This window comes from Thyridium curvatum, assembly GCF_004353045.1.
Source record: "Thyridium curvatum strain D216 chromosome Unknown NODE_24_length_455711_cov_82.946811, whole genome shotgun sequence".
In the NCBI taxonomy this organism is placed as follows: domain Eukaryota; kingdom Fungi; phylum Ascomycota; class Sordariomycetes; order Thyridiales; family Thyridiaceae; genus Thyridium; species Thyridium curvatum.
In genome coordinates, this window is record NW_022156779.1 from 232724 (window position 1) to 255134 (window position 22411).

General features: G+C 55.8%; 8 protein-coding genes across 8 annotated transcripts; 5 read left to right on the top strand and 3 right to left on the bottom strand.

Annotated features, from left to right (window-relative positions):
• Nucleotides 1-1905: 1905 nt before the first annotated feature.
• E0L32_004855 (uncharacterized protein) lies at nt 1906-4572 on the top strand (the record flags this gene model as incomplete). Its single annotated transcript, XM_031139311.1, has 2 exons — nt 1906-2673; nt 2731-4572. 2 exons carry the CDS (start codon nt 1906-1908, stop codon nt 4570-4572), a joined length of 2610 nt encoding a protein of 869 aa, XP_030996736.1.
• A 530-nt stretch (nt 4573-5102) lies between these two features.
• E0L32_004856 (uncharacterized protein) lies at nt 5103-6952 on the bottom strand (the record flags this gene model as incomplete). The annotated part of the gene is made up of 2 exons (XM_031139312.1): nt 5103-6672; nt 6729-6952. 2 exons carry the CDS (start codon nt 6950-6952, stop codon nt 5103-5105), a joined length of 1794 nt encoding a protein of 597 aa, XP_030996737.1.
• Nucleotides 6953-7401: 449 nt separating this feature from the next.
• On the top strand, nt 7402-9090 carry E0L32_004857 (uncharacterized protein; the record flags this gene model as incomplete). Its single annotated transcript, XM_031139314.1, has 3 exons — nt 7402-7611; nt 7666-7813; nt 7871-9090. 3 exons carry the CDS (start codon nt 7402-7404, stop codon nt 9088-9090), a joined length of 1578 nt encoding a protein of 525 aa, XP_030996738.1.
• Nucleotides 9091-9850: 760 nt separating this feature from the next.
• Nucleotides 9851-11415, bottom strand: E0L32_004858 (uncharacterized protein; the record flags this gene model as incomplete). Its single annotated transcript, XM_031139315.1, has 2 exons — nt 9851-10932; nt 10998-11415. The coding sequence occupies 2 exons, from the start codon at nt 11413-11415 to the stop codon at nt 9851-9853; spliced, it is 1500 nt and encodes a 499-aa protein (XP_030996739.1).
• Nucleotides 11416-11843: 428 nt separating this feature from the next.
• On the top strand, nt 11844-12890 carry E0L32_004859 (uncharacterized protein; the record flags this gene model as incomplete). Its single annotated transcript, XM_031139316.1, has 1 exon — nt 11844-12890. The coding sequence occupies one exon, from the start codon at nt 11844-11846 to the stop codon at nt 12888-12890; it is 1047 nt and encodes a 348-aa protein (XP_030996740.1).
• A 215-nt stretch (nt 12891-13105) lies between these two features.
• E0L32_004860 (uncharacterized protein) lies at nt 13106-14750 on the bottom strand (the record flags this gene model as incomplete). The annotated part of the gene is made up of 4 exons (XM_031139317.1): nt 13106-13216; nt 13273-13528; nt 13589-14253; nt 14349-14750. The coding sequence occupies 4 exons, from the start codon at nt 14748-14750 to the stop codon at nt 13106-13108; spliced, it is 1434 nt and encodes a 477-aa protein (XP_030996741.1).
• A 1856-nt stretch (nt 14751-16606) lies between these two features.
• On the top strand, nt 16607-17460 carry E0L32_004861 (uncharacterized protein; the record flags this gene model as incomplete). The annotated part of the gene is made up of 3 exons (XM_031139318.1): nt 16607-16745; nt 16802-17103; nt 17206-17460. The coding sequence occupies 3 exons, from the start codon at nt 16607-16609 to the stop codon at nt 17458-17460; spliced, it is 696 nt and encodes a 231-aa protein (XP_030996742.1).
• Nucleotides 17461-18302: 842 nt separating this feature from the next.
• Nucleotides 18303-21341, top strand: E0L32_004862 (uncharacterized protein; the record flags this gene model as incomplete). Its single annotated transcript, XM_031139319.1, has 3 exons — nt 18303-18583; nt 18649-21121; nt 21210-21341. The coding sequence occupies 3 exons, from the start codon at nt 18303-18305 to the stop codon at nt 21339-21341; spliced, it is 2886 nt and encodes a 961-aa protein (XP_030996743.1).
• Nucleotides 21342-22411: the final 1070 nt, after the last annotated feature.

A 22411-nucleotide genomic window follows, 5' to 3' on the forward strand; every position in this document is an offset into this window, starting at 1 on the left:
TGCGTGACTTGATGCCTCTACTGTTACCGACGGTTTGGTTTGGACTGCGCGCTCGATGCAAACACTACCACAGTGGCGGGACCACCAGTTTGGGTACGATTTCGAATGGCTACAGAGGGGTCTGATGCCGAAAAGGGACGTTCTAAAACCCAGCAGACAGTCCCGGAGCCAAGACTCAATTGAATTTAGAAGCACTGCATTTGGTTTTTCTTTTGAGAAAGGAACAATAGGAAGTGGAATAAAGAATGCGAGAGCCTTGGAGAGGAAGAAGCGGGGTGAACATGTGAGATGAAAAATCCCCGCGATGATTACCAGGAACATGGGTGTGGTTGATCAATCAACCAATTGATCAATCCTTGGACTGGGGAGACAGTCCAGACTTGGCGGGCCATTTCATGGCCCCTACATGCCGACTGAGAAGAAAGAGAGAGAGAGAGAGAGACAGCCCTCCCAAAAGGACCAGAGATCCGACAGGCTGGGGTGCCCTGGCAGAATGTCAATGCCTGATTGGGCTTGCATTGAGAGAGTCAGCCAGAGCTGCAGCTGTCGTGCATGTTGTAAGTGAGATAAGTGAGATAAGCACCCTGGCACTTATGTAAAGACAGAAACCTCGTGGACGAGTAGACACATGATGCCGCCTACTTATTGTCGCAACGCGTGCTGACATACAAGCAGACAAGGACTTTCCCCCCTAGAAGCCATCTGTTGGCCCAGCTGGGTGTGCTTTTGGTTGTCTGGCACACGTGAAAGTGATCCAGCTGAGCAGCTTGGGAAGAAGACCGAATGCGGGTGTTTTCGCTTAATGTTGGAAAAGCATTGCTCTCGAGTGAGAACCTAGAGCAGGCAAAGCGGGACTGCGTAGCTATCTTCAACCGAGCTACACGAAGTCTTCTTAAGATAAAACAAATCTCATAAGATTCTCCTCAAGCAGCGTGATCAACAGACCTCCTTTCTGGGTCATTTCTGGGTCAACGACTACTCTGACGAGCGCTGACCAGTGTCTCCGCCGTGATGGTAGAGCTCGAGTTCAAGGGCACCCGAGACCAGCCGCCCGTCTTCACCAGGCAGTCGAGCGAGGAGACCGCGAAGTTGCAAAGCTACTTTTGGAGACAGAGGACGGCCTATCACTTGTGCCGGCTGTCGTTGCCAAGGGTTCCCATGACAGAAACCCCATCACCATGCAGCACGTTGGGGTCACTCTGGACTTGTCGCTCTCCTTCCCCAACACGGGACCCTCAAAGACTTGGGCCCTATGGATTGGATCATGTAGAGGGGGATTAGGATCAGGTTGATATCACGAGAAGTTTGAGATGGCTATAGATAGGTAGTTAGTGTTGTAGTGTTGCAATGCCAGACCTACTTGTAGAGGAGCTTGTAGAGAGTCCCAGAGGGAGGGCGGCGGCCCGCTGGCGTCGCCCCACACTGCGCCGACCCGCCCAGCATTCACTAACTAAAGCGGTTTTTCTCTAGTGGAGTCTTTCTCGTCGCGTCTCGTCAAAGAAGCTAGACCGCGTCTTGTGTCGTCGTATGGCTCCGTCAAATGGCCATCCATGCCATGCTCAGTCGCTCCATACACACAGACGCCCCTCTCCAGCATTTGTTTTCCATGCTCGCATCCTCGCTCCTCTCCTCAAAGACAGCCTGATAATCTTTATTGTCTTGTATCAGTTCAATTTTTTCACTAGTTCCAGCGTCCAGCATTACATACTGTGGCAATCCCCTCCTCCCATCCCACTTAGACGCACGCGCCTACACCCGCATCCTCGCGCGCGTGAGAACCTCGACACATCTTGCACGCACCGACGGGCAAGCTCTACGCCGGAAAACACCACCCTCGGACCCGTGATAACAGCACCCCATGTGGCCCCAAGGATCGCCAATCTACGCGTCTAGACTCTCTTAGCCATGTATCTGCCGAGATCCTTGATATCCAAGCTCTATCTGCACCTGCAGAACACGCGCCATCCCCTCTCGCCTCCCGTCCTCATTCTCGTCGCTCTCGAGCCCGATTCCCTCTGCGCCTGCCGTATCCTGACGCGCCTCCTCAAGCACGACTACATCCCTCACAAGATCCAACCTGTTGCCGGCTATGCCGACCTTGAACGCGTCGGGAGCGAGCTTGTCTCCCCCATGATGGAGACGCGGGGCGGAGCCGGTGGCGTGGTCGTCTGCCTCGGAGTCGGGGGCATGGTTGACTTGGGTACTGTCTTGGGAGTCGAGCCAGAGGATGACGAGACCACCTTCGGCGGCGTCGAGGTCTGGGTCATCGACTCCCACCGGCCATGGAATTTGGGCAATGTGTTTGGCGGCTTCCCACTGGAGCCCGAGACGGCGAGTGCGCAGGGCTTCCAGGCTCGGACGCCCACAGGAATAGCCGGCGGCCGGATCGATCGTGCCTATAAGCCCGGAAAGGGAGGTATTGTGGTTTTTGACGATGGTGACATCGAGGACGAGCTCGACAAGGAGAAGGACGCGTATCTTGCGCTCGTCGACATGCCCGAAATTGACGACAACGGCGAAGACCTCGACGACACTGACTCGGAGAGCGAGGGCGAAGAGAATGACGAGCCTCTGGCGCGTGCTGGGCAGAAGAGAAAGTCGTGGTCGGACATGGATGAGGATGAAGACAGCGAAGACGACGACCGGCCTCGCCAGAGGAGGCGGAGCAATTCTGTAAGTCATGGATATCTTGAGCACTTGCCGAATGCGCACCTACTGACATTGATCCAGTCGAGCCCGATACCAGACTCGCCGAGGAGACCAGCACAGCGAGGACTTATGTCCCTGCAAGACCCTGCCGTTTTCTCCTCGAGTGACCCGGCTGACCCGCCCTCCGCCGCTCAGCCCCCTAAAGCACCGTCGGCTCGCACTCTGAGGCGGCGCCTGCTGCGGATGCGTCGCGAGAACGAGGGCGTCCTGCGAAAGTACTACAGGATGGGCACGTCTTACTCGGAACCGATATCTTCAATGATCTACTCGTTGGCCTCCGAACTCGGTCGGGAAGACAACGACCTGCTCTGGTTGAGCATTGTGGGCGTGACATCCATGGAGCTTTACGGCCGGTCTTCGGCCGGTATCGCAGTTCCGGTTCGGGCGGCCGAGAGCCGCTCGACTTCGGGCTGGATGGGCATGCGGGGAGCCCGGATACGGCAACTGCTGCGCGACGAAGTCCGACGCCTGAATCCGCCCGAGGTTGGCAGCAGTAGCGGCCGGGTCACTCCCGAACTCACCGGGATCATACCTACCACGGCCCGCAGTCCCGAAGACACGAGCATCCGGCTGTCTCCCGAGCCCAAGTTCCTCCTCATCCGCCACTGGAGTCTCTACGATAGCATGCTGCACTCGCCTTACCTCTTCTCCCGGCTCAAGATGTGGAGCGAGACGGGCCTCAAACGTCTGCACAAGCTCTTTGCCAAGATGGGCGTTAGTCTCGTCCAGTGCCGGCAGAGCTACTCTCACATGGACATGATGTTGAAGAGGGAGCTGCGCATCAAGCTGCTCAAGTATGCATCTCTGTACAACCTAGACGAGATGGTCCCGACGATCGACACGGACGGCAAGGACCGTGGCGGCGCGAAGGACGGCTGGGGATTCGTGCGCAGTTGGGGCTGGCGCGCGACACTGAGTGCTCAGGATGTTGGCGTCGTCATCGGCGCGCTGCTCGAGGTCGGCAAGGTAGCGGCCACCGAGGCGGGTGTTGTGGAGAGCGCCTCGCAGTCGACCCAGGATGTCAACGGAGACTATGCACATGTCCAGAGGGAGGAATGGCTTCCTCGCTTCTGGGAAGCCTACGACGCCCTGGAGGATATCGAGGCCCTCAAGGCCGGTCTGCCCACGGCCCAGTTCCTCCACCGTGCCATCTTCAACACGGGCACCACGATCATGAAGAAGAAGCAGATCACCCACCTGCGCGCCTTTCGTATGTGCATCGTCAAAGAAGGCCCCGAGGCTGCCGTCTTTGTTCACCCGGGTGCGCTGACCAAGCTGGCGCTGTGGATCGGCGAGGCTCTTGCCGAGCAGGAGAAGGACGCCACCGGTGGCCGGCTCGCGCACGGCGGGAGAGGCACGCCGCTCGTCGTGGCCAGCATAGACGAGAAGCGCGGCGTGTACGTCGTCGTCGGCACCGGCGGCGGCGGAGGGCCGGACGCGCTCTCGCAGAGCCGCGAGGCGGCGCGGAAGAGGCAGGAGGAGCGCGAGAAGAAGAACAAGCTGCGGGACGACAGGCGGCGCGCAAGGCAAGCGGCCAGGGAGGAGAGGAAGGCTGCGGCGGCTGCGGCGCGGCGCGAGCGCGGAGGAGATGCGGCCGAGGACGGCGAGGACGAGGAGACGGAGTCTGAGGCGTCCGACGGGTCGGACTCGGACTCGGAGTCGGAAGACGACGAGGACCTGCTCGGCGGTGCCAAGGACCGGGGCTACGGCCTGAACCGTTTCGGCACGGCCTTCCAGGACGTGGTTGCCGAGACCAATGCGAGGGTCCGGATCGACAGCTTTGAGCACTGTGTCGTCGAGGTCAAGAAGGAGGACCTGACTGGCTTCCTGGAGAGCCTCAGCATGAAGGCGGTGGTCGGCTAGATGTTTGCGCATGTGGGGAAGGGTTTTTCATGGTACTGACGATGATGTTACGGTAGTTGGGCACTTGGGGGAGGAGGCTTGGGTGTGCTTTCCTGGCAGGGTTGTTTCATATCTTGTTTCTGCACTTTGATGGTGGATGATTTCACGGGCTGTCTCCTGACTTTGCCCATGTTGATGCTTTCCTCACGCTCGCCCCTTTCCACACATTCTTACATTGTAGCTCTGGCGTTCTAGGGCTGCGAGGCATCTTTGTTCCGGTCTGAGTGCGAGGCGCATACGCGAGCAGGTACATAAGATTACCTTTCTTTTATGGTATTAGTATGAGGCATGATTGCGCGCGGAGGAGGTCATCTGAGGAGGAGCAATGCTTAACATCAAAAGCTTTCCTGTATGCATGTAGGGTTGGGATCCGTTCGGTCTAATTGGTACCCAATACAAGAGCGTTTCGTTATTATATATTGTCTCCCGCTTTCACTAACTTTGTCTCTAAACCGTATATCTGGCTCATGTGAACGTTCCTATCACGAGTATCACATGCCATCGAGAGCAGCAAAAGGGTTTCTAGAAGCAGAAGAGCTCGAGTGCCCATGCCCTGAGTCTCCGTTGTTCGGCTCTTTCTGCACTTTTCTCGCTTTGGTTTTCCTCCGGGCTTTGAATGTTATGGGTTCCGGTAATCCTGCGAGCTCAGTCAACAAGTCGAGAGCTCCTTCATCCTTCATCCGAGATGGAAGATGCTCCAGGTCACGAGCTGAGGGCATCTCAGTGAGGGCCGGCAAGGCCGTCAACTGCTCTCTGAGGCTGAGAAAACAAGCCGGAATCGACTGTATCGCCGTGTCTGTCACGATGTCGAGGATTTGCTTGATCATTCTTAACGAATAGCATGTTGCCTGTATCTGTGCAAGTAAGTGCATCACACTCCATGTGGTCATGTTTATGCGCCCGTTCGAGTCGGCGTCCCTTTGGAGAACATGGAGTGCTACTGACTCTTTCCTCTCTCTCGCAGCCCAAATAATATCGTAGTACATGGAGACTACAGACCAGCAGAGCGAAGTATTGCCAATCTTCCCACGGACTTCTCCCAACAAGGAAAGGAGGTCGTTGCACATCAGACGGATTGACGGAAGGGACGGGATGGGTACCGAGGTTCCGTTTGAAGATGCCGACAATAGACGCCTGTGTTCGATGACAGTCTCCAATGGTGCCGTGGGGACGAGTTGCACGAGCCCATATGCGATCTGGCGCAAGGGAAGACTGGTCGCCCAAGCGCTTGGCCGTAACCAGTCCTCGTAGAACTGGGGGAGAAACATCCAAACGGCGGGGAGCTCGGCGGCTCTGTCCCGCACAATGCCGTCGGGGTCGAGGTGGCATTGAAGGACACACTCGGAAATCCTGCTGTCGGAGCCGCGCAAGATCTTCCAGGTGTCTCCATGACACTCTTCTGAAAAGCTCGGAGGGGTAATGCGATATGGTTGCATGAAAGCCTCGTACTCCTCTGGGACCGCCGATATTGCTGATGCCTCGGCAGCATCTCTGAGAGCCCTGGCCGGCGCGAAGATGCCGTTGTACAGCTCAAAGCCAAGAGCCGACATACCGTAGCGGGGCGGCAGGAGCAGCCGTTGACTGAGAGCCGCCGGGGCATATTCCACGGCCAGTATCCCGTCTACACCAGACAGCCTTCCGACTTCGAGGTCCCTGAAGAAGGCGACACTGCCCTTTGGCCCGAGGTCGTACAACACCAAGTCCGAATCGGACGTCAACACAGTGCCACCGGCTTGTCGTACGTGGGCGGCACAGTACGGATCAGCCTCTTGTGGCACGAGTCTCGAGAGCTTTCCGTACTGGTCTGAGTGCACGATCGCCTCGATGATGGCTTGGACAGCAAAAGCAGAAGGAGGGAGCCTCAAGGACGATGCAGCCGCCGCTGGCTTGGGAAACAACGATGGGATTGAATCACTGGCTTCCACTGCGTGTGCCGGCGGAGGCGGTCCTTTGGGGTTGGACAGATAATAGTTGTTGATGTCTCTCGTGGTACGAGAGAATCTCTCAAGACGGACTTTCCGCTTCTCTAGAGGTAGATAACCATCAAAGTACACCGCAGCACTTCCTTTACAAATTAGTGCCGTGCTCCAGGTATGAGATGGACATGGGCCACATACATGACTACGTCGTGTGCCCGCAGGTTATCGAGCCAGGCGATGGCTGTTCTGGCCAAGACATTGCAGGAAGGGTGTGTAATTGGGCCGGTTGCTGGCCTCTCTCGGTTGCATATGTAGATGATGTGATAAGCCAGGGCAGGCCCGTCTATCACTACGGTCCTGCCATCTAGAAGACACGGCTGGCCGTATGGCTTGAGGATCGTCGTCAGATGGGGAATCCCCATGGTGACTGGATCTCGATCAGCTCCGACGGCAGCGAGACATGCTCTAGGGAGTGATGGGCTTTGATGCCTCCATAGGATGTCTGTTCACGCTTATCAGCTCCAAGCAGGCGGCTTTCCTTCCTTTTGATATTTGATCTGGTTTCCTTTTTTTTTCTCTTATACGTCCCGTCTTCCGAGTAAGCGAAACGGACAAGCTGAAGTTTCGAGGATGGCTTGATCCAATCATGCACTTGCCTCCCCACACATTTGGAAAGATAGGCGTACCTCTCGTCTGCTTGTCTCCCTGTGCGCCTGCCCCACACAGGCCTTGGTCCAAATCCACCCGATTTTTTCAAAGCTTTATTTCTTTCGCCTTTTTCCCACCCCCGAAACTTTTTTCTCCCAGCCCGGTCCAGGTGCACACTGACATCACATCCCTCAAACCACACCCTTCTCGGCTGCCTGCGACCATGAGAAACACTCTCGTATTCCCGGGCAGCTCGTGCCCAGTCCTCACCGGCAAGATATGCGAGAACCTGGGCATGGCTCCTGCTGAGGCGGAGCTGTCTCAATTTGCCAATGTTGGTGCTCCCCTCACGCACAGGCTGAGACTCGATTCAGCCATGCCACCTCTCCCGAGAAGGCTGCAGGCGCTGTCACGGGCAGGCCCTGGGACTTTTGTGTGCCAATTGAGTTGATCAGAGAGCTGACAGACCATGTACCCGGCTACATAGGGCGAGACAAGCGTCAAGATTCTGAATAGCGTACGCGAAAAGGATGTTTTCGTCGTCCAGTCAGGCAGCCCTCACATCAACGACACCATTATGGAGCTTTTGATCATGATCTCGGCATGCAAAGGAGGGTCTGCAAACAAGATCACAGGTCAGCCTGGCCTTGCTCCAGCCTAATTCTGCTGCATCTTAACTGACAGATGGCCAGCCGTCATGCCCTACTTCCCCTACAGTCGGCAATCCAAGAAAAAGTCACACCGGGGCGCCATCACGGCCAGGATGCTCGCCAACCTCCTTGGCGTGGCGGGTGTCAACCACGTCGTCACTGTCGATCTTCATGCCTCGCAGATGCAAGGCTTCTTCCGCTGTCCTGTGGACAATCTCCATGCGGAACCGCTGATCGCTCGCTGGATCCGCCATAATGTTCCCAACTGGAAGGAAGCAGTTGTTGTGTCCAAGAATGCCGGCGGTACCAAGCGCGTCACCTCGCTAGCCGACGCCCTGAAGCTCAACTTCGGTATGGTCACAACGGATCGGCGCAGAGGAAATAACATGTCGGCAAGCATGATATTGAATCACTTGGACGGCTTCGATGAACAACCTATCCTGGATGCTCACACCCCACCGAAGCAACGTCCCGCCGAAGACAGCACAGCTGCAAGACCAGACCGCCGGGCTCCTCGAACTGTCACAGATTCGCAAGGCTCTCCTCAACGAGTCAATGGATTGTCAATGCGCACTGCTGATGGTCGGCGCTCGTCATCACATGCTCACCATGCTCATCACGCAGGTTCTCCTGCCGCCGAGACAGAAGAGGATCATGAGTACAATGACAGACGCGCTCACGAGGTCACGCACGGCCGTCTGGTCCAAGGGCACATCGTCGAGGACGATTTCTTCCCTTCCCCAGAAGGTTCAACCGCTGATACCAGCATCCCAGAGGAAGACCCAATGACCATGTCGCACGCCTCCTCATTCTTCCGTCCCGAGCCTCACGCGCTTGGTGGATCCGGTGATGCTGAGGAGAGCTCTGACGAAGAAGATAAGCTCAAGGACCCAAAGATCGAGCACATGATCACCCTAGTTGGTGATGTTAAGAACCGTACAGTACTGATCATCGACGACATGATTGATAAGCCAGGGTCCTGGATCGCTGCTGCCGAGACTGTCGTCAAGAGGGGCCTGGCTAAGAAGGTCTACTGCATCGCCACTCATGGCGTTTTTGGCGGCGACTGTCTGCAACAGATGCAAGCCTGCGACTGCATAGACTCGATTGTCGTCACCAACAGTTACCCCATCAGCGAGGAAAAGGCAAGGCATACCGGCAAGCTGGTCGTTATAGACCTGTCATACCTGCTGGCCGAGGCCATTCGCCGAAATCACTTTGGCGAGTCCATCTCACCACTGTTCCAGCATATCGCGGATTAGTCACTTCCAAGAGCGACTTGGCGATTCGCATGCAAATTGCACACTGTATGATTAATGATCGGTAAGGCAGAGGGCCTCTCTTTTGCGGAAACTCGAGCGTGGCGTCCGGCAGGATTATTGCACTTTACAACCTTGACTTTAACAGCATCGGTAAGGGCAGATCAGGTTTAGATCGACCGATGAATCAGATACCATTTTACCTTTTCTTTTCTGTGGAAGTGCCCCGTACAATGCCGTCCTGTGCAATCATTTCTCCTTTATCCCCCTTTCATACACTTGCTTTCCCAACGATGCTGCCATTCGGGCAGCAGGAGCTATGTCCATCCCAGGACAAGTCTCCTAACGGAGCGTTGGTAGATTAAAGATCCCTCTGGGATCATCGTCAGAAGAAGGCCCTTCGTCCAGACTCATTATTACTCGTCTTCCTTCGGGAAGAGAGGGCGAAGGGCAAGAGAACAGCTCGAACATCCTATCATTACAGTGCCTTGCACGAGTCGCATCTTCGATTGATCGGAATCGGTCCCAAGGCCTGATTAGTACTACAGCTTGTAATTCCAATGAGTGTGCTCTACTACTCCTTATACGAAGTTTACTCTATCTGCAACTGTGACCGTCGACCACTCCTCTACATCTCATACTTTACTGGCTCCCAAATGCTAGTGGCTGCGATGGGCGAGATGTGTTTATTATATGGGTATCGTATTTCATAACTACATGCCGGCCCCAGGGCAAAAGCTCTCTCTTCCTCTGGAGGCCAAATCTACCAACCCCATGTACGGGATGCCGCCGTGAAGACGGGCGGCTTCCACTGGATCCGCTCCGGCTCGACAATCTTCCTTACTTTGGCCTTGGACTTTTCTCTCGCCACCAGCAGCGCTTCCGGGATGACGATCTTGTGCTCGTTCTTGTGGTACACTTGCATCTTCATTGCCTGAAGCGTGTGTTCCACGTCTTGGGTCGTCATCGCCAGGCTCGCGGCGATCGTCTCGATGCTGCATTTCTCATCCCGCTCGTTGAAGCCGACGAGGAGGTCCACGATATTTTCCGTCCAATACTGTCGGTAACTGAGCAGGCCCAGATCAGAGAGCGGCTTTTCAGGCGACCCGAGCTTGCCCTCAATCTTGGAGAGCTCATACGAGAACTGGATCAGGACTCGGCCGTATCCTTTCCTCTGAAACTGCGGCAGGGTGAGGATGCAAGCAAGATTGTAGCCCTCGGCGCTCTCCTTCTCCTTGGAGAAGTACCCGGTCAAATGATTGCCCTTCTCATCTCTGTGCGTCATGACATAAAACAAGAAAGGGTCAACGTCGTAGTAGAGCGTCTTGTGATCCAGAAACATCTTGGATAGCAGACATAAATTTCGGCACCAGGTACGCTGCCGTCGGCCGTCGATCTCGTAGAATGATACATTGGCATCCCGATAGATCTCGTTTCCGGGAGGATGCTGGAGCGTGCACTTTTGCCTGTGTCTCGTGAACGACTTGATATCGCCGTAGTAGCCGAGGCAGAACTCGCAAATGTATATCATGTCTTCTGCGTTGAATGCCTCTGGGTATGGCGAGAAGTACCACGGATACAGGTCGTATTTTCCGAACTGGACCTTGGAGATATTTCGAATCCGGGAAACCTCGGTGGGGTTTTGTGTCATGGACCCAGAAGTCCGGAGCTTCTCAATCTCGTCTTCTCTACTAAAGGACGGCTGGCGGCTCTTCTTCTGGTCTGTGTCCTCATCGTCCACATCCATCTCGTCCCCGGCTGGTGTGGCGCTGGTCTCTCCTGGTGTTGCCTTCTCCTGGAACTCATCTGCTGGTGTCTTGAGTGGCGTCTGGGACTCGACGAATTCTGCATAGTGCGGTCTGGTCAGCGTACAGCTACAAAAGACTTTGGGCCGTAGGTATGGCACTTACCAGTCCACGGGTGCGGCGTGCCAGCCTCTGACGCAACGCTCTGCTCCCTCTTCCCGGGCTGCGGCCTCTTCTGCGCCTTCTTCGACACCTGCGGCCGCTTGCTCTGCGTAGACGCCTTCTTGCTCTTGTCCTTGGGCTTGTCCTTGTCCGGGTTCGGCCACTCGACGTCCTGCTCAAAGTCGATGCGCGCCGTCGGAACCCACTCGTCGAGGCGCTTGTTGAAGTTGTCAAAGTTGCAGTAGAACTGCCGCCCGCTGCGCGTCTCCTTGATGCTGAGGATCTCGGCCCGGCGCGGCACGCCCTCCTTCTCGACCATGGCGATGCAGCCGACCTTGATCGTGTCGGGCGTCGCGCGGCCCTTCTCGCGGGGCGCGTCGGAGCCGACGACGGCGTCGCCTTTCACCGCGTGGGGACTCATGATGGCAAAGCGATGCGCTGCGCGACAACTTCTGGGATGGGAATTGATGGAAAAGTTGATGGAAAAGGCGATTGTCGGGCGGCGCGAGGTTGGAGAGAGATGTCGACGGCTAACTATCGCCTGTAGATCGGAGGCGATAAAGAAATTTTGGCGGGGTTCGTCGCTCTTATCGGTGTGCATTAGCGTCTACCTTTCCCGCCTTTGGGGGCTCCTCTCAGCGGCTTAGAAATTGATTGGCCGCCTAAGGTCGGTTTTGGTGGAAGAAGACCACTCACATGAAAATATCCACCATTTTCATCGCGAGTGATTCAATAACGATTTTTCAGGACGAGTCTCAACCAATTACCTATAATCTCGTACTCTCCCGAGAAAGCATGGGAGCTCTCAAGAATATAGCATAAAACAGTACACCTCACACAGCGGTGAAGATGGCTTCAGAGCTTTCCTCAAACTGGAAGAAGTTGCAAGCCAAGATCAAAGCCGAGCCCACGACAACTACTTCAACCCCGAAGAAAAGACCTGCGCCAGACAGCATAGAGACCAAAGCAACTCAGTCAAAACGGCCTCGAACAGGACAGAAATCACAAGGGGCGCCAAGGAGACCGGCGCGAACAGGCAAGCCCGGCAGCCCAACTGCGCCGCCGCCGCCTAAAGCTTCCAGCAACAAGATGGGCATATCCCAGTCCTCACAGCCCGTCCCGGATGTCGTGAAAACCAGCCACAAGCTCACGCCTTCCCTCGCACTTTGGGCCGCAGACAACGACATCTCTCCTGAGGATATCGCGCAAGCATACGGTCTTGGCACCGGGCCGTCCAAGTCGCTCCTCTCCTCCTCCTCGTCACTGAAGAGCGCTACTGAGTGTCGCCCGAACGCCGGCCTGACTCCCGACCTGGAGGTGGGGAAGTATGTCGGGATGGACTGCGAGATGGTGGGCGTGGGAGACGGCGGCCGCGAGTCCGCGCTGGCCCGCGTGAGCATCGTCGACTTCCACGGGCGGCAGGTCTACGACTCGTTCGTCCGACCCAAGGAGCGCGTCGCAGACTGGCGGACAGCCGTCAGCGGCGTGTCGGCCAAGGACATGCCATCTGCGCGGACCTTTGAAGAAGTCCAATCGCAGGTGGCCGAGCTGATCAAGGGAAGGATCGTGGTGGGCCACGACCTGCGGCACGACATGCAGGCGTTGATGCTGGACCACCCGCTCAAGCTGGTGAGAGACACGGCGCGATACTCGGGGTTCAAGAAGTACGGACACGGTCGGAAGCCTGCCCTGAGGAACCTCGCCAGGGAGATCCTGGGCGTCGAGATCCAAAAGGGACAGCACTCAAGTATCGAAGATGCCCGAGTCGCTATGCTGCTTTTCAGGAGGTTCAAGCCAGCGTTTGATGTCGAACACGCGAACCGGTTCCCAGACACTGTCCCTCAGTCTTCAAAACCGAGGTCCAGTGGCAAATCCAAGAAGAAGAAGCACCGCTAGACAGTTGGGCCAGATAGTGGTGGAAGAGCCTCGGACAGTCAGACTATCAACAACGAATTTCTATTAGTCTGTCAATCGGCATCTGTCAAGCTGGCAGGGATCTATCGTCAAGAACTTTTCCCAATAGATAAAATAGCAATGATACCCCCCCGACTAGCTCGAGCGAAGACTCGGGCCTAGTCATTATCTAAATCAAACCTGATCATCACCCATCATCAGATGGGAATCCCCTCCATGAGCTCCAAGGCACCTTCTCGCCCGACTGTAATGATGACATCTCCTAGGGTCTTGGTCACAAATCCAGCTTCACAATACGTGAAGTAGTACTAGGCAATCTTGTTAGTAAGGAGTGAGGAACGGCGGTGACTTATTGGCCTCTTACCTCCCACTTCCGTTTGAACACCTCGATTTCCCGCTGTGTCATCTCAGCATGCTCGTTCTGCAGTGCCGGACGGATGTGGGACTCAAACTTCTCCAAGAAGTTTTCCTTCCACAAGCGGAGCGTCTTTGCGTAGTGGCCTCCGATGTTCTCAACCTTTTCAACAATCAGGGTCCCCTTCGACTCCTTGCTAATGTGATCCAGAAGCTGCGTGATTGAAGGCAGATAGCCGCCAGGGAAGATGTAGTGATTGATGAAGCTGGTCATCGTGGTTAGTGGAGATGCGTAAATTCCGTCAGGTTCTGAGCAGGCCACTCACTCTTCTCCCTTTGAGTAAGCCTCATGTCGTCCCTCCGGCATGGTGATGCATTGGAACATGGCAACGCCGCCGTCCTTTTTCAGCAGTCGGTCCATGTGAGAAAAGTAAGTGCCCAGGAACTCCTGCCCAACTGCTTCCAGCATCTCGATCGACACAATTTTATCGTACGGCTGCTCAGGCACCGGCAACGAACGGTAATCCATGAGCAAGACCTCGATCCTATCAGCAAAGCCTGCCTCTGCAATCCTCTTCTCCGCCAGCAGCTTCTGCTCTTTGGACAGCGTGAGACTTGTCACGCGGCACCCTGTCTTTCGTACGGCCGCAATGGCGAAGGACCCCCATCCAGTACCGATTTCCAGTACGTGGTCCGTAGATTTGATGTGAGCGCCGTCAATGAAACGAGTCAACTTGGTCAGCTGAGCAGCCTCCAGTGTCTCTTCCCGCTCATCCAGGTCCGTATGCATTCTCCATATCGGGCACGAGTAAGTCATGTCCGGCGACAGGAAAGCGGCAAACATATCGTTGCTAATATCATAATGGGCCGAAATGTTGAGAAGAGAGTTCCCGAGCGTGTTTGTGGACCGCGCAACGCTCGAGAGCGCGTGCGATATTGAAGAGAACCAAGTCGTACCATTGCCCATCTGCTCCCTGTTCACGATGAAAAGCTGGAGGTTGTCGAGAGTGTTAGCCGCTCCCATCTCGACACGATCGAGCGTCCACCATCGGAGAGCGTGGCGAACACGTTTTGCAGACGCCTTACCTGGAAGAAAGCCGTGAGGTCGGCACACTCAACCTCTCCCAACATGTACGCTTCCGCGAAGCCCATATCGGCGAACAGGAAGAGCCGCATCCAGAACGAGTCATCCTTAACAACCAATTCTACACGGGGGACGGTACTGGCTTTGCGAACCCCATTCACCCCGGTAGAGAAATCGGCGTACTTGGGGTTCCCGGCCAGCTTTTGCCCATAGACCATCCTGGTCTGAGCCGGCTCGTCCACCAACAGCAAGGTTCCGATTTCTATCCGGGACAAGACAGAGGTAATGGCCGGTTTGGCAATGGAGAGGGCAGGCCCCCAGGTCAGACTGCCGAGTACGCCACGAGCAACATCAGACCCGCGGGCCAAGGGCCGCTTCACAGAAGCAGGGAGGTCCGGAAACATGGTCAGGCACAGGATCGCGACACCTTGCAGAAAGAAGCCAGGGAAGGACGAAGACGTTTCACGTCTGGACGGTTGTAGACTTGTAGGTTGGTGATGTGATCAAGGCAGCTCGATAGCTGGAAGGGAGTGCAAAGCCAAGGATCTCGAAGAAGCAAGGCGACAGGTTCCGATGTAGGACAAGGTAAGGATGGCAGGTGCAAGCCAAGAAGGGAACGGCACGGAGAGCGGACGGAGGAGCTATCAATAGCCAGCCAGATGAGGAGCACTCGCATTCTGGAGCGCAAAGGGGCCCTGCCGTCCTCCACCGGGCGAACCACGCGGATCGGACACATCCATATGCACTTGCACTTGTTGCGTGCCCCAGCGGGTCTTCTGTTTCATTGACCTCATCAGTGCGCACATCACGTCCAATTCGGCAGCGAGTCTTCTACCTCGAAGGGGAATAGTATTGAAGCATATGTGCGTTGAATGTTCCATTCTGGGGCACAAGCCGCCCTGCGCAAGTAGCAGGGGTGTCCAGAGGTACCGGAGGAGGGGCTTTGGCCGGGATGGCTGTCTCGGGTGCTTCCCAGCCCTCGTCTCACAACTTTGGCCTGCTTGTCTCCCTCATGTTGAGGCGGTCAGCTGCCGTCGGGTCCATTTTCTCAACCAAAGCCCGGGTTTGAGCACCACGTCTTCCTGACCTTCCTCGGCCATGACATCCGCACCCGAAGAGAACACACCATGAACTGGACTCTCAAGAGCACTGTTGCTGGAGGTTGGCTCGGCGGGTACTGAGGGTTCCGTGCGGCGGTGGGGATGGTTCGGGCTGAAGCTAGGGACTCGTGGGACTCTCATGCATTCATGGACGGGGGTCCACACAGATCCCCCAGTAGATAGCCCGATTTTGGAGACATTGCTAAAGTGGATCACATATCCTCTCCATCGAAGACGGCAACGTTTCGATACCCTGAAACTTTTGAACCCGGGAGAAAGTCGTGAACGAAGTCCGGAGCTGCGGTGCTGCTGCTGCCCTGCCCAGCTATTCTTCCTTCCTTGGCCTGTGCCTGTCGCCGGGCAGCGAGGTTTCCTGTCCATCAGGTATGTAGTACCTAGTCGTAGTAATTACAGTAGTTGTAGTTCAGCGGCCGCTTTACCCTCCTCTAGTCCCAATTGAATGGGTAATATTGCAGCATGGTTCTCGTGTGTCTCGATTCCTAGCGGCCTTTCGGTCTCGCTTGCGCTTGTGTGGACGGGATCCATGACATCAAGACATCCAGCACTACGGCGGTTCCTGTCAAATCGCCAAGAGATAGGGCCCGCCGTAGCGGGGACACAACAGAGTCCGGTTCAATGAGTGCTGACATGAAGACGATGGTAGCAATGGTCATCGCCGTAGTCATCCTTCTGATTAGCATGTCCTTGCTCTGGAACTCGCAAGGGCTGTCCCACAACCTACAACCGATGGGCTGGATGGATAGTCAAGTACTTTAGGTACCTATACTTCTGTTAGCAGCCCGTCAACTAATCTGACCATCACTTCATTGCCAGGCTACCTAGGTACCTGCTCCGTAAGTACAGTTTGGAGTGAAAGCCTAGCTCAGCTTGATTAGAGTATTTCGGGAGCAGGTCAGCCAAGCGAGCCAAGTCGCCGCCCTGGGAGCAATGCGCCAGATCTAGGCGATAAGATAACCCGACCCCTGTCGTTGATTTTGATTGATTCAGGCCAAGTCGCGTCTGGCGTCGCGTCGGATCTTTCCAGCCCACCAGCCCGTGATCCTGATCCACCACATTCGAGGATCGAACACTGAAAGCATCCCTCTTGACTGTCTTGATTGCTACGCCTGTGCAAATTTGCCACTCCGCCCAATCTCGCCATGTCGGAACCGTTGTTAGAGATCAAGGCCACTGGCGCCGACCGATGCCACATTACTCCTCATTTACTTCCTTGTCGCGTCCACCACGATGGCAGCATCGAGCCTCTGCAGTCCTTCTGGGCCCCTAAGACGAGCGACGGTGCGTCGGGCTGCAAATGCGACAGTACTTCTTGAGACTGACCGTAGCTCATGCAGATGGCAAACATACTGCATACTTTCGTGGGCGAAAATTGGAAGGCCAAGCGGTGAAAGTGCCCCCGGGCTATCGTGGTGTCGTTGTCGAGAAGAAAGGATTGGACGACAAACAACACTCCAACTCACACCCGGACGAACCTGAGATTATAGATGTGGACAAGGATGACGAGCCTCAAATTGGGACCATTGCAGAGAAAGCAGACTTCGACGAGCTGATCATCTGGAGGCAAGAAGGGGCAGCCGACGATAGCGGCGACCACTACGCGCGAGGCATGGAAGAGTGGCTGACGCTTGCGAGCCAGGTGAGAGGCGATACAAACCCGCGCCGGGCTAGGCTCCAGAAGAACTCACAGGCCGCAGGTGCATTCTTATGAAGTCAACGCGGGATAGGACTGAACTTGGAGATTACTGGAACTGAGCCACGATCACCGTATGGTGCGCTTCATCTAGGCGAGGTTCGTAACACTACCTTCACCGGGAGGGATGGTCCAAAGGCTTCAAGTGCGTCAAACAACCTGCCAGTCGAGGATTTGCTCCACGCCGCCATCGAAGAACGGGATTCGAGAGCAAGTCTCGACTTGAACATATCAAAAGACCCCGGGAATGTCCAATACCCAGACGGTACAACGTTGCCTGACCAGGGCTCATTTCCCGGTTGAGAGATGGCAAATCATACGGGGGCACCCGCCATAGAGCAGATCTAGGCGAAAGTCGCTCAAGGCTCTTCCCCCCGGAATATCCTGATTGGGGGGGAATCTAGGATATATACGACATACGGGGGTCCCTAGGTGATATTAAGACGGCCGACGAGACTGGCCCAGTAGCCAAGCCCAAACTCTCAATTTTGGCAACAAAGGCCAGAAGGTGACGAGAGTTTGAGTCGTTGAATCGGCGTGCTTTTAGATAGACCATCTATGAAAACGGAGACAAATCTCTTCTCCAGCTCTAAATAAATGCCACCTTGCCCGGGACGCTTTGGCGAAGTTGAGGTCGAGTCCAAGTTTGAGAACAGTTGCGAGAGCATGCCACATACCTACTTACTACCTATTCCCTGGCCCACGAGGATAATTCATCACACGAGAAGCGTGCCAATGCACACCTACTATGTTATGTCTCCAAAGGGAGTTACGGCTATGATTCCATTGTACTTGTATGTACAGAAAGATTAGATAGAGGGTAAGGGTTCTCTGGCTGGTGGCAGGTCTGGATAGGTTTAGCGCAATATGCAATCAATTAAAAAGTCGCGCTAATTGAGCCCCTGAGCGCGTTTTGACGCGTTTTCTCACGCGCCCTTTCCACCCTGGCTCGGGTTGATTCCTGCCCCTCCGCCACTCTTGTCTCCAAATCCTGCGACCAGGACACACAAGACATTGCACAATCTATACCTTGCAAGCACACCCAACCCTTGAGGACGACAAATTCTCTGGCTGAAGAAGTTGTCATCAAGCTCACCCAAGAGTCGCGCTACTTGGGAGTAAATCCAACAACCATGGCCACCGCAATGGCGACGTCTAGCGACGCTGGCTTCATGATGTCGGACGGCCCTGCGAGGCCGATGGGCACCCCGAGGCAGCGCTCGCTCTATCCTTCCTCCTCTGCCGGCAGGCCACGAGGTCCTCCCTCAGAGAATACTGGCGCCCCAAGCGATGACGAGGGCGAAGGGTTTGCCGACGATCAGATCCCCAGCAGGTCTCGACGCCCAGCCGACGGCTCGACCGTTCCCCGGGTCGAAGACCGCATTGGCCTGCTGATTCAAGATCACTTCCAAACGTTCATCGAGGGGTATGCTTGAGAATTCTAGAACGGCACTGCGTGATTGCCCTCTGACCTTGTGTGCATCAATCTAGCTTCATCGAAGACCCTGCTTCCTCTGGAGTCCCTACCTCCAGCGCCGTTACCACCGACAAATACTACGTGGCACAGATCCACGGTATGCGCAACTATGCGCTTTCGACCTTCTACGTCGACTACAAGCACCTTGCCTCATGGCAGAATGGTGGCCTGGCCGACGGTATAATGAGGCAGTATTACCGTTTCCTCCCCTTCCTCACTGCTGGCTTGCACAATATGATTGCCAAGTATGAGCCTCAGTACTTCCGCGAGCACCGACAGCCCACTGCCTCGAGCAACCAGACTAGTTCAGGCCGCAGCAATGCAGGCTCCGCTAGCCAGTCAGATATGAGCAGCAAGACGAGCAACCAGCAGACCGACAAGCTCTTCTCAATCGCCTTCTATAACCTGCCTCTCGTCTCGCGAGTCCGTTCTCTCCGGGCTGCAAACATTGGCCAGCTGCTGTCTATCTCGGGCACCGTCACCCGTACTTCGGAAGTACGGCCAGAACTTTCGTTGGCTACGTTCATATGCCAGGCCTGCAGGAGTGTCGTGCCCAACGTGGAGCAGACGTTCCGGTACACCGAGCCAACTCAATGCCCAAACGTCACATGCCAGAACCGCCAGGCCTGGCAACTAGATATCCGGCAATCGACCTTCGTCGATTGGCAGAAGGTACGCATCCAGGAGAACAGCAGTGAGATTCCCACGGGAAGCATGCCACGCACAATGGATGTCATCCTTCGTGGCGAGATTGTCGACAGGGCAAAGGCAGGCGAGAAGTGCATCTTCACCGGAGCTTTAATCGTCGTGCCCGATGTCAGCCAGCTGGGTCTGCCTGGGCTGCGGCCGACTGCCATCAGAGACGACAGGAACGCGCCCCGTGGTGGCGAGGCTGGTGGTACTGGCGTGTCTGGCCTCAAGGCTCTTGGTGTGAGGGATCTGACTTATCGTCTTGCCTTCTTGTCGTGCATGGTCTCGCCTGACAACACTAGCCTTGGAGCAGCGAATGGAGGAGTCAACGATATCATCGCTGCACTCACCCAAGCATCTGCTGCAGACACTGCCGAATCGATGCAAGACGCCCAGGACGCAGTCTTGAGCTCTTACGGGCCCTCCGAGATTGAGGATCTGCGAAAGATGGTGCACAGCGACCACATCTACTCACGTCTAGTCACCTCCCTCGCACCGATGGTCTATGGCCACGACATTGTCAAGAAGGGTCTGCTGTTGCAGCTGATGTCCGGTGTGCACAAGACGACCCCTGAGGGCATGCAACTGCGTGGCGATATCAACATCTGCATTGTCGGCGACCCATCGACGTCAAAATCTCAGTTTCTGAAGTACATTTGCTCCTTTGCCCCTCGAGCGGTCTACACTTCTGGCAAGGCCTCCTCTGCTGCTGGTTTGACTGCCGCGGTGGTCAAAGACGAGGAGACCGGCGAGTTCACCATCGAGGCCGGTGCTTTGATGCTTGCCGACAACGGCATCTGCGCGATCGACGAGTTCGACAAGATGGACATCGCTGATCAGGTCGCCATCCACGAGGCTATGGAGCAGCAGACCATCTCCATCGCCAAGGCCGGCATCCAGGCCACTCTCAATGCTCGGACGTCGATCCTTGCTGCGGCGAACCCGGTCGGTGGCCGCTACAACCGCAAGACTACGCTCCGTGCCAACATCAACATGTCGGCTCCCATCATGTCTCGTTTCGATCTTTTCTTTGTCATTCTCGACGAGTGCAACGAGAAGGTTGACCGCCACCTGGCGGAGCACATTGTTGGTATTCACCAGCTGCGGGACGCGGCTGTCGAGCCCGAGTTTAGCACGGAGCAGCTCCAGAGGTACATCCGCTTCGCGCGGACCTTCAGGCCCGAGTTCTCGGACGAGGCCAAGGAGGTCCTCGTGGAGAAGTACCGCGAGCTGCGTGCCGACGATGCCCAGGGCGGCGCCGGCAAGAACAGCTACCGCATTACTGTCCGGCAATTGGAGTCCATGATCCGTCTGTCCGAGGCCATCGCCAAGGCCAACTGCGTCGAAGAGATCACGCCGGACATGGTCGAGGAGGCCTCCCATCTCCTCAGACAGAGTATCATCTCGGTGGAGCATGACGACGTCGAGATGGACGACGAGGAGGACGAGGGAGCCCTCGAAGATGGCGCGGCGCTTCGCCGCGCTGCGGACGAGGCCGCAGGTGCCCCCGCCCCGGAGCGGGAGGCCTCGATGGCCGACGAGGATGACGAGGCTGCCGCCGGAGACTCTCAAGCCGCCAAGCGCAAGGTCACCGTCACCTACGACAAGTACATCGCCATCGTCAACGCGGTCGTGCAGCACGTCGCCGAGGACGAGACGGCCGGCGCCGGCGAGGGTGTCGAGAGCGACGCGCTGATCGACTGGTACCTCGAGCAGAGGGAGGAAGAATTGCAGAGCGAGGAGGACTACCACAACGAGCGGGCGCTCGTGGTCATGGTGCTGAAGAAGATGGTCAGGGTAAGTTGTTTTGTTTGCGCACCTGAAGAAGGTCCTTTTATATATGTATATTCTACGATATGAACGCTGACACTCGCGCGCGCACCAGGAAAACATTCTCATGGCTATCCGTGGCCAGAGCACGGAGGACGGCGATGCGGCGTCGGGCGAGGGCTCGTCCGCTGTGGCGCAGAAGGTCGTGTACGTCCTGCACCCCAACTGCGCTGTCGAGGAGTTCTAGATGATGGGTGCAACGCCTGAGTAGCGTGGGCTGTGTCGTAATGGGATGAAGGGGTTGGGTTAAAGGGGCGTCTGGAGTCGGAACGGCCAGGGTTCTGTTTGCATTTACAGTAAACTGTCGTAATGTATCAAAGACATGGCGAGATGATTATGGAATATATGAGCATGGAGACATGAATATTCCTTGCAGAAAGGCGGTAAATGTGCAAGAATTGCGATGCAAACAAATGTGGCTTCGACGTGGTAGAAGCTTTTGCCGGTATGGCCACTGGTGTCGACACTCAACTGGCGGTGATATGCTGTGTAGTCCCCTCCAACTAACCTGATAGCAATATGCAGATCATATCTCGAGGTCTAAAGTATTTGGGAGGCATGATCACAGTTTGTTGTTACGACTTTGGTTTTAGTCCAACTCAAGCCAGTCTGCATTTTCACACAAGATACACGGGATCAAAGCCATGGCAAAGGGGTCGTCGAGAATTGTTGACCATTTGTCTACTTTCTCATTGCGGATAAAGTTAAGGTACTCGACACACAAAGATATTCCCCAGCTCAGAGAACACTGCCATATCGGCTACAGGCCTTGCTCTTCGGCCGTTTTTTTGGCAACCCGTTTAATCATACCGAACCGCGTGCAAAAAGAGCGCCGGAACATAACCCCCCGAGAAGATCGCGCTGCAGCCTTGCAGGATCCGAGAGATACGCTGCTACCGCTTGACAGCATCAGGACCAGTCGGTCAACTCGAGGAACCGAAAAAAAACCCCGGGGTAAGGCCCGGCGAGCAAGCCGAGCTTGTCTCTCCCCTGCGGCTCGAAACGCTAAACAAGGACGCAGCGCAACAAGCATTCGAGCCAGCATAACGTCGTCATCTGAGCCCTTCCCTGGGTCACAACCCAGGTCATAGATATCCTGCAGCCAAAGCCCCAACACCCCTTTACCCCTTCTCGCCGCCCAGAACGGTCTCTCGTCGTGGTCGACCAATAAATGAGCAGAACCAGGCCGGTACTGCGGAAAACTGACTGCAACAAGAACGAATGCAAAAACAAAAACAAGAACAAGCTGCCACACCG